This window comes from Eufriesea mexicana, unplaced genomic scaffold (genome assembly GCF_001483705.2).
Source record: "Eufriesea mexicana isolate 0111107269 unplaced genomic scaffold, ASM148370v2 scaffold3380, whole genome shotgun sequence".
NCBI classification, from domain to species: Eukaryota; Metazoa; Arthropoda; class Insecta; order Hymenoptera; family Apidae; genus Eufriesea; species Eufriesea mexicana.
Genome location: NW_016911392.1, coordinates 16,720 through 28,666, shown reverse-complemented (window position 1 = coordinate 28,666; position 11,947 = coordinate 16,720). Strand labels below are relative to the sequence as shown.

The 11,947-nt window shown below is 25.9% G+C and overlaps 1 protein-coding gene across 1 annotated transcript in view; it reads left to right on the top strand.

The window, feature by feature from the left end:
- The window catches only part of LOC108550886 (syntaxin-binding protein 5-like), a 78,164-nt gene that overhangs the window by 60,340 nt on the left and 5,877 nt on the right, over positions 1 to 11,947 (top strand). Inside the window, 3 exon segments of the mRNA XM_017904786.1 lie at positions 880 to 1,089; positions 2,624 to 2,732; positions 11,722 to 11,805. Coding sequence (XP_017760275.1) covers positions 880 to 1,089; positions 2,624 to 2,732; positions 11,722 to 11,805 — 403 coding nt within the window.

The window sequence follows — 11,947 nt, the reverse complement described above, 5'->3', positions numbered from 1 at the left end:
ACATCGTAGAAATTAATAGTTTTTTTTATAACATATTTCTTATAATATTTGCAAGACTGTAAAATTTCTTGTTATAAAAAAGATGCATTATAGAATAAAGTAAAAATTGTTATTATTTAATCGTACGTGACCCAAGTGTCAGAAAACGCGTCGACAAGATAATCTGAAGCGCAACTAACAATAAGTAAAATAATAATATAAAATTTGGTATGAAAAAATTATGCGAATTCGAGTTTTCGTAAATATTTTATATAAAATTCATAGAAATTTTGTTCCGAGAATGATAGATGTATTAACCTTTTGCACTCGAGGGGCGGCTCTCAGTCGCCATTTAATCAGATTCTAAAAGTGGATGTTAATTAATATATCAAATTTACAATTACTCAACGATGCTTGGAATATCGAAATAAAATAATTCTACGTCTTAATTTGTATACGATTACTTTACCGTTTTAGAAATATCGTCGACTTTATGCCAGAAAGTCTACGAATTATTATTTTCCTGCGATTAAAAATATATTTTTATATATTTTTGACTCTTTGCACTCGGCGATTTTTTAGTTGCAAAAAGAATAGTAATTCGAAGACTTTCTACCATAAACTCGACGATATTTTTAAAACGGTAAATAAGAAATCTTATGCAAATTAAGACGTAGAATTATTTTACTTCGATATTCCATGCATCGTTGGATAATTGTAAATTTGATATATTAATTAGCATCCATCTTTAGAGTTTGATTAAATGCGACTAAGAGGCGTCTCTCGAGTGCGGAGGTTAATGTTATTATCTAATAATATTATTTATTATTTTATAATTGGCATTATTTATTATCGTATATTATATACTATAAATCATCATAAGCTATATTGCCATAACAGGAAGTCAAGGAAAATGTACAAATAGCCGGATGTCGCCATCTATGAACGCGCAAGTAGCTACCGGAGACGGCTTCGAAGATCGTCAATTTGTCGTATTAGCATCAGAGAAACAAGCGAGGGTTGTAGCGTTACCGTCGCAAAATTGCCTGTACAGGCAACAATTGGCTGAAACTCATATTGTGATTAAAGCAGAGATTACATCTTTAAAAGGTGCGTATGATGATTTCTGCAATCTTTGTCCAAACGATTTATCTTACGATTAATTCCAACATATTTATTTCTAGAATTTTATGCTTTGAGTCTTTCCATAAAATTATGTATTTCTGGTGAATTAATATCTATACGTACTTATAACGCTAGAACTAGACAGCTATAGTATGTACCTAACTATAATATGCATAAATAATAATAAGTAACGTAATATGATAAAAACAAACGGGTACATTCGATTTCTATATGAGTAAAAATCTGCGTTAATTTTGACACCAGTATCTGTACGTTCCGAGTATCTGAAAAAGCGAAAAATCGGAAATTAGTTGTTTTGAGTAATTTAGTAGGTCGTGTATTAACCTTTTTGCTACTACGGGTGACTATAGTCACCGGCCACGAGATGCCACTTAACATGTAGGCTAACTATAATCACCGGCTACCAAAATTGAAGTAAAATTTAAAACAAATGCTTAGTTCTCTTCGCAAAGAATTACAAACGCTATTGTAATGGTCCTTTTGTTCTTTCCTTTCTTTTCCTTTTTTTTTCTTTTTATTTTGTCAAAAGAATTAGCCCCCGATGCTAAAGACTGCGCGCGCGCAATTTCAACTTTGGCAGGACGTTTCGTTCTACGAAAGGGACTTTGGGACAAGGCCCACCGTAGCGAAAGGGTTAAATAAGAATATAAAGGAGGATGTTAAAAAAGGGCCATTTTTGGTATCGCCTGAAAATGAAATTCTTCAGGACTTTTAAAAGCATCTTCCAAAGAACTAAAAATTTCTTTATCACTTAGCCGAGAAATGATGGTAAAGATGTCAAGAATGAGTCGAAATATGTGAAAATGAGACTGATTAAATACAGGGTGACCTAACAACAACTCTACATGAAAAAACAAATCGAAAATAAAGAATAAAATTTGTTCATTATTGGAAAGGACGCTGATATACTGATGGTCCATCCGTCTTAGCCAAAAGTACACGCATACTTGATAAATATTCAAAGCCGATTTTCTCGCTTTATCTTCGATTTGTTTTTTCACGTAGAATTACCCTCTCCTTAATTGTACTACTTATACTTACATACTGATGGTGTATTCATAGAAGCCATAGCTAAGTACACGCGCACACGGTGAATATTCAAAGTCGATTTTTTCGAAGATGAAGCTTAGAATAAAAAAATTTTATTTTTCTCTTTTTAATGCGTTTCTGCGTGTAGAATCAATCTTTTCTCGGATGTACTACCGTTTCTGGGACACCCTGTATTTAATCAGTCTCATTTTCACATATTTCGACTCATTTTTGATAACTCTCCCATCATTTCTCGATAAAGTGATAAAGGAAACTTTTGTTCCTTGGAAGATGCTTTTAAAAATCCTGAAGGAACTTTCTATTTGCAGGCGATGCCAAAAAATGGCCCCTTTTTAACATACTCCTTTTAGTATCGAATAATATATCACGTATCAAATAATTCAAATCTAAACTTCATATAGCAAAGCGTAAACGAAATTAACGTGAAACAATAATCCCTTTTGTGCAGATAATGTATGTCTTGTATGCTACGTTTCAAATGGGCACATAGCAACGTATAGTTTACCAAGTCTGAGGCCGCTTATAGACGTCGATTTTCTACCGCTTATAGATTTGAGGTAAGAATAACAATTATTTTATTTAATTAGCTTTGCGGCAAACTAATCATTACAATTGCACATGGTATATAATGCACTATATGCTATTGCAACATTGCAACACTGCAACTCTTTATATACATGGTTGAATGTAGCGTAAAAGTCACTTCATACTAACGAGATTATTTCTTTGCCTAATACTTCTAATCGATCATTCTAAATTACATACGGTAATGAAGGAAATAACAATTTTAAATAGAAATTGCTCATGTAAAAGCTTTAATTACTAATTCTCGTGCTCTTTATAGACATTTAATTACTAAAATAGTTTTAACTACTAAATTCTTGAAAAATGTAAATCTGCATTTTAGAATGATTTCGTTTGTTTCATAGTGTAATATTAACAAGTAATATTTATAATACTGATTGAAAATTGTTATACTTTTATTGAACGAAGTAAAAAATTGTTAAGTATGAAGTTGCTATACTATGAAGAGAATAGGAAAAAATATAAAATACTAGAAATAAATAATTTGATATAAAAGGTATCTGGAAATGAAGTAAATTAACATTTACATAACTCAAGACTTATGTCAATCCTGTGTTATGTTATTTTGTACTGTACATACGATTTTAAACTAGCACATTCTTTAATATCGTTTTACAATGCAGCAACTTTAATAAGTACTTGCACAGAATAATTATTACTCGATAAAAATATGGTTTCATTATCTTTCTTAACTGACTCGACAGCAATATATAAAATTAAATTAAATTTCACAATTTTCAAATTGAAAATTACAAATCACAAATTTAGTAATTCACTGATCAATATAGTAAAAGATGGTTGATAAGAGTGTAATTACATATTACTTAAACTTGTACTTATATATTGATTAACAAGCTATAAATCTTAATATGTAAACCAAATAAATTGTTGTTTAGCAAGATTTCTAATTTCTTATATCGAAAGATTCGAATACTGAAATACTGAAACATGATTTAAGCATTATGATACTTCATTAAAAACATTAAATAACAAAATTTAATTAGCTACAAACTGAAACCCTGTGTCAATGAAGTTTAAAGTAAAGTTTGAAAATAAATGAAGTTTAAGTAGGTTTAGATAAATAGGTCTACTGCATTTGTTTCTTTCCTTTTCTTGTTTTACTTTACTAAAATGTCTTAAACTAATTGCTCGTATCTTTTAATTTTTATGTTTTCACAAGAACATTTTAGGTATCTTAAGTAATTATTTTTTAATAAATTGAACAGAAAATACTTTTTCTTTTAATGGCCTCGTTTGTGGATTTCATTTTTTGTTACTTAAATAATTTTCATTCTTAAGATTCATGATATTGTCAAATTATTCAATGGACGAATGAATATTCTTTTACAAAAAAAGAAGAGATCTTGCAAATGAAAACATTTACCATTACATTATGTCGCCATTTAAAACTGAATAAAGTAAGATCATTTTCTATTATCTAAATTGTCAAAATATACACCTAAAGAATTGTTGAAACATTATATTTTATATTTTATTATCCTGGAGAAAGTATTAATTTTTATAATACTTTGCGGAACTTAAATTTATTTTCCTAGAAAATTTATCTGTTTTTAGAAAATCTATGATTAAAAATTCAAGGTAATAATATTCTGATTCTATAATATGTAATATTTATAATATTTACAGATAATTCGTAAATAATTCACTATCAATAATAGTGGTTATTATTGCAGTTTCTGAATTTCTTTTGGGTATTATATTTTCTTGTATATTAAAGTCTATTATTTTTTAATAAAAAGAAAAATGGGTAATTTCATTACCATATTATAGATTAAATATATAAAAGGTTGTATAAGAAAAATCATACTCATTTGCAAAAATGATAGAGTTGTAACGTTTTAAATTTCAATTTAAATAAATACAATTTTAGTTGTATTTATTATTAAGAAATTAATTAATACATAGTATTAATAACTAATGCATAGTAGTCTGATATTATTAAAAAACAATGGAAATATTTTAAACATAAGATACAGAATATTTAATAAAATCATTGAAATACCTTGCATTAAACAAAATTAAATAATTTTTTTATCTTTTATATTTTTTCTTAATATATTACAAAAAATATATTGTATCAAACGGAAAGAAAAAACTGAAACTAAAAAATATCGCTAACACCAGTGTGATAGGTTCATTGAAAATAATAAATAGGCAAAATCGGATTATTAATAATATAATCATATATGTAATATAATAGTGTAACATAAAACTAGTGAATAATGAATCTCATAAATAGTCATCAACTATTTAAGGCAAAGAAGTTAATCTAATTCTAGTACAATGTATAAAATTTTCTATGCTAAAGTATGTATTTCAATATGATAATAATATAACTTTTTAATTCTTTTATTAATTATTTAAAAATGTTGTGTATCTCACTGAAATAAGTATGATAATTCTTATATCTAAGCCAGAAGCTTCTGTTAAATATAATAATTTTTCTTTGTTATTATTACAAAAAGCTTTGACCGAATTTTGGTTATATATACATCATTTAATACATAATTGTTGATCTGAATAAATATTATGTTTTCTATGATAGACATAAATTTATTGCTGTTAAATGTGTTTATGAAACTATAATTGAAAATGTATTCGTTAATATGTACATATTTAAGTATATTGTGCAACTATATCCTTTCAGAGAAGTTTAATTAATCATTTAATTTGCAAATAAATTGGATTTAACTTCATAAATAGTAATTTAATTTATCTATCAGTAAATTGACGAAATATATAAAAAAACGTACTTAGATTATGTTTATTACTAAGATTTGTCCAATTACTGCTAAAATATTTTTGTACCTTTGAAATATCATGAATTTCGACATTCTTTCGTTGTATAGCGTAATGCACTGTGTATTATATAGCTGTGTGAATGTTGAATAGATATTATTTTATATTTAACACCAGTCTAAATATAGAATAATCAAGAATGTTTAGTGGGATGATAATGAGAAATATTAATATCTATAGCATGTAATTTCTTTATTATATTCAACGTATATATTCGTTAACCCTTAATACACTTTTAGCATGCTTTATGTAGAATTATTTCTATAAGCACTTCTACTGCACTGTTTATATCTCTTATATAGTTGAGAAAACAGTTTTGTGCTACTATTATTCTCTTGAATTGGCAAATGTTCACTTCTAAAATAATAATAAATTTGCATCTTCTATTTACATTCTTCTTTATATAGTATATTTTTTTCTTTTATATATGTATAGTGAATAATATGAATATTCATATCCTGATTAGTAATATATACTATAAAATATCTATAAAATATCAGATATATTATTTATTTTGTCCTGAAGAAACTAACGATTTAATTGTAATAAATTGATATTTGATTAAAAATATTGAATAAAATGAATTTAGTACAAATGGGATCATTTAAACTGTGTATTGGAAGTAAAACTGAAATTTGAATTATTATTTAAAATTCATTTTTTGTAGCATATTTATAGTAATTTCTCGAGATACGCTTACTGTTTACTGTCCTTTTATACAGGAAGCACTTTTTAAATTGTTTTTAGGAAACTACACAAATGACATACCGATGTATCTCGCATAATTATTTTTTAAATGCCAGAAGCAGACAGAGCAATTACAGATAAGAACATTAAATGATAATTATTGATAATTCCAAGTGATTTGTTCCTTTACTCTAAAAATTTAAATGTGTTATCAAGTTCAATTCAAATCTACTATATTTTATCGTTGTTATCAGAAATTTGAAAATAATTGTTTTAAAATAAAATAAAATATAATATAATGAACAAATATGAAACCTTATACATTGTTTTATACCTTATTGAAGGCAGTATAAAGTGGTATATCTGATCAAATGATCATAATAGCAATGCGTGATGTGTACTTACTTGAATTGATTGATGATCAAATTGTTACTGATTCTTTTAAATTTCGTTCCTTTAAATTTAAAAACATCCGACCTTCAAAGAAAAATTTAGTAAGTTTAATTTTGTTTATAATCTTCAATATTATAAAATTAATTTTTTAATGTAAAACATGTTATTAGGTTACGAAAAACTTTATTTCTAAATTAAAATAAAAAAGAAAAGTGTATTCAAACTGATATATAGTTTTAGAGATAATTTAGAATTTTAACACGTTTTCGTGAAAATAGATGAGAATTTAAAGTTATTTATTTTTAAAACAAATTCAAAATCAGTAAAACAATAAGTTAAACCTTTGCTAATTTTACGTTCACTAAATCATATTTTACAGTAAGAACGATATCTGAAGTTGAAATCGAAAAATAATTGATTACCATGGGTTAGCTATATTTGAATTTTTTAGAAAATAATAATCAACGATTTTTGGTTCATTGTCTGTTCAATTATAGTAATATTAGTTATTATGACGAATCATTCGTTATCAAGTGCAATAAGGTAATAAGGTGCCATTTATTTCATTGGCATCTTGTGAGAAAGCGAAATGAAGGTAAAGGGGTATATTTATTTGTAAAAATTTATATTTTTGTATGTTTATGGGATTATTATTAATATATTTTTTCTCAAGATTCGCTGTTATTAAACTATATCAATCCAACAAAATTTTAGTTTTCGTATTAACTAGTTTGATAGATATATAGTTTACACATTTGCCAGAAAAAAATTAATAAAAATAATATTTACATCTTCAAAATATTATGCAATGTAACCGACTGCTAATAAGAAGAATTGATTATATTCCAAATTTTAAACAGAAATATTTCAAAAGTGGGAATATGTAATAGGGGTCGCTTTTCCTTGCAGCCACAGATATTATCATACTAATTGTTTATCTGTTTCAAAACACATTTCTTGTCAACAAATTCGACAAATCATTTGCCAAATCGAATTAAAAGTCTCTGACAAAATTGATTTTTACTCTTCTGTTCCCCAAATTTCTCTTATAAGGTGATGACAATAATTATAAAATTTCTGATTGAATTTTATAATGAATTAAGTTGTATAAATAATTATACTTGTTATCAATGTTAGTATTGAACAGAATAATATTGATAGATATACAAAAGTCGTATGATATTGTGTTATAATACATCAGGATCCATAAAACACTTAATTTTGTTCTTATTATATGATAGCTTTATTTTCATGGTGTTCTATACAATTATACGATAATTATACGATGCATAAAAGTAATTTGTACTCGTTAATTTATGATTTATGCAAGACAGAGCATAATTCTTGGTATTAATTTAAAATAATAAAAATAAAAAATTATTCCGTCGAATTATTAATAATTTAATTATCTATTTAGAAAAGCTATACCATTCAAAAATTAAAGACGTTACCAATTAATTAACGAGATTAAGTTTCTCAAGATCATCATCGTACTAGAAATTTTTTCACAGTACTTTTTACTTGAAATATTGCCCTCTATTCGGTTGCACTATAAACTACACCTCACCTTTTCTAGCGTTTTAATATAAAATAGAATAGTATAGGTATGACATTTTCCCATAGATAATATCTAAAAATATTAATCATTGTTGTAAAAAGTTTTGACACTGATATACAAACAATCGTTCTATCTAGTACATAGAAGAATCCTTAGTACATTCTAGTTTAGAACATTCTTTTAAACTATGAAATTTAAAGGATTATCCTCATCAAAAAAGTAAAGGAGAAAAATATTTTATACCACAGTTATATTATACCGGAAAAATTATTATTAAATTAATATTTAATGTAAGTTTCTGATACAACTACGAATTTTATGCTATATGAGCAAGTTCAATATTATCGTCACCATAAGTTTTGTTGATATCCTTTTTTCGGTTGTATCATTAATTACGAAACACTCTATACAATATAACTACAATTTGAGACAAATTTCAGACATAGCACGTGTTTATACATATGATCTTTTTCTATTTCTTTCGTCTTTTACTTTTGTCTAACTGTCACCTGTTGAAGATGGTTGCCATAAGTTATAGAATCCCCTGCTTATACAGGGTGTCCCACTTGAAATTACGCATGTTATTATCTCTTAAAGTAATCGTAATACGAAAACATATTTTAAATAAACTCTTTTTTTCTAGTATAACACCTTTTGATGTATATACATCTGATTTAACAATAGGTAGGTCTTGTGCTCTGATATTTCAGATTTATTTGTTTTTCAAATATATATTCGAACATAGCTATAAATTTTTTCTATAATAAAACTAAAATAAAACATATACAAAAAGTAAAACTTAAACTACGATAAAAATAATAATACTATTTGGATTACTTATCGAGTTTGTAGACTATAGTCCAATGAATTCATCAATCTGAATATGATGGACTTTGAAAATCATTCTAGGTAATTTATTATTATTCTACATATATACTACATATATAATATTAATTTAATATCCAGTAATGCAGATTTTTTGAATAAAATGTATCACCCCAGATCTCGACTATTTATAAACACGAATAACGGTAAACAAATAAATTAAATTATTATTAAATTGAATATTTTAATGTTAGCTCATATTATGTCTATAACGCATATAACGTTTAATGAAGATTTTGAAACGACAATAAACGATCGTGAATGGCTTACACCTTGATTGATCTACAGATCAAAATAAAAATATATAATTCCATTAAAAAAAAACAAAATCGAAAATCTCAAAGGTACAATTTTGTATCTAAGATTTGTAATATTATATACGTTTCATATACATCAATCAATATTAAAATTAATAATAAGCTGTTACTCTCAAAATATACTAAGTTTCCTTTGATATACGTTTTTCCATGGCGATTAATTTAGAAAATGCGTATCGAATACAGTATTTAAAATGGGACACCCTGTATATCGAAAATAATTTTAATACTGATCGAATTTTCTATATATAATCGTTATCTTTTTAAATAATGAATGACATCGTCTGTTGAATGCTTTTGTTGAAAAGAATTCAGATATATAAAATCACCGGAAGTCTTGGATTCTCTTGTTGCACTATGCCAAATACGTGTACCTGTAATCTTATAATTTGAAGCATTTTAATGTTACTATTTTTATGAATGCAATATTGTTCTTTTCGGGCGATACTCCGAGTCGTCTTATCGATATAAGAAATTGTTTGAATATGTAAGAAATGTATGTTTTCCATGTTCACAACTCTTTCAATTCCATCTTTACGAAATTATAAAATTCTTAAAAACCTGTTGCACGTATGTACCTCTGTATTTGTTACGAAAATCCATTATTTTCAGTCAAAAATAATATCTCAACTCTCTATCTTAACTCTTGTAAAAATATGTTCTTCGTTGTGTAATAATTGATGTAATGACACTTTTGTATGAATGACTCTTTTATTTGTTTAAGATGAATTTTCTTCTGTCTCGTCCCATCTAATTGTAGTAAAATATACAATTTTATATATATATAAAATTTTACAGGGAAATATATAATCGAAAATCCAAAGCTGAAGAAAGCTATAAAATTTGTAGAAATGGTTATTATAGTCGATAAATTATTTAAGTCAAGATCACAATTTCTTAAATTCTACTTATTATCATACTCTATATATACATACCTGAAGAAATTTTTATTAATTTTTAATTTTTAAAAATTTTTGCAATTCTTTAAATTGTTTATTCAGTATATACAACTATTTATATTTGTTATTATACGTTAAACATTCATGTGAATATTATCTGTAATATTTCATACTACTAATGCAACAGTTTTAACCAAATATTGTCATTTTCGTAAAATTTGTGAAAGAAATAATATCGAAATAAGAATGTTCCTTTTCAAATATAAAAAGCACAATTTTCTGTCGTACGGAATTTTAAATAAAAATATTATTTTTATTTGTAAAGAGAAAAATAATTTTCATATATATTTAGTAATTACTAATTAATAAACTCATCGGTAATTAATAAATTTATATACAATCATATTTTCAAAACGTGACACAATTTTCATCCGTATTATTTTATGCGTGATCCAAAGTTGTATTATAATAAAGAGCAATTTCAAAGGCTTGCAAATATACCATTGAATAGAGATTTCAAACTCTCAAAATTGTACTATTTTATCAAGCAAATACTGGAAGAATTTATTAAATGTGGACAAATTGTAAAAATTCAATACGAATATAAAAGAAGAAAAAGATAATATTATACATATTATGAACCATGAACATTACAGCTTTTTTCATAATTACTATTTTGAATCCTTAAAAATATTTTTAGATAATCACATACTACTTTAATTAGTAAAGTTAACTTCTACAGCATAGAACATATATCTCTAACTTCACAATTCTTACAAAATAAATTTTGTCATTCCCTATATCGACGTTATTTTAAAATAAAAAAAATTGTAAAAATTACCAGTATTTCGAAAAATTAACTTCCATAGTACGCATTATGAATAATAATTCGACATTTAGTTTATATTCTGCAATTTTTAACTCTTTTTAACATCAACTTAACCATCGCTTATGCTAATAGTAGATAATAAAAGATAATAATAATTACTTTAAAAATTACATGTATTTCTAAAAATTTTTCGAAGTCTGTTTCAAAAGTACGATTCGCTATTTTATCACGTAAAATCCAAATGAACGATTTTACTAACCAGAATATGAATATTATCTCGATTCGCTATATTTAATAACAAAAATGGATTGCTAGCAGCAAGTTTCGTATGCAATGATTTATAATACTATTATTATCATTCTGTCATACATCGCCTTCTCTACGTAATCGGATAAACTGGGATCGTCTATACAACTGAAACATATTTCTTGGAAAATATAACTTAAAGAAGTATAACAATATCCAATGTTTTAAGGGTTAATGCTAATTATGCGAACTAACAAAAAACAAATCTCTTTTTACTCGTGTATGGCTTAACGCTCACTTTTCTCCTGTCTCTGTAATCTCTAACAGTTTTCAGACTACAAAACATGGCATTGTAGACCCCATGTTGTCCATATGGGGTCATCAACTCTTTGTTAATGGCGATACCGATCAGTAAGTGATCTATAAAATACACTTCTCACAATATGTATTTTATACAATATGCAATGCCTTGCGTGCTGTATACATTTAGTTTCTTTCCGATAGATCATTTTCATTCCTATGCTCCTTTATTACTTCACTGGTACTCGTTTAA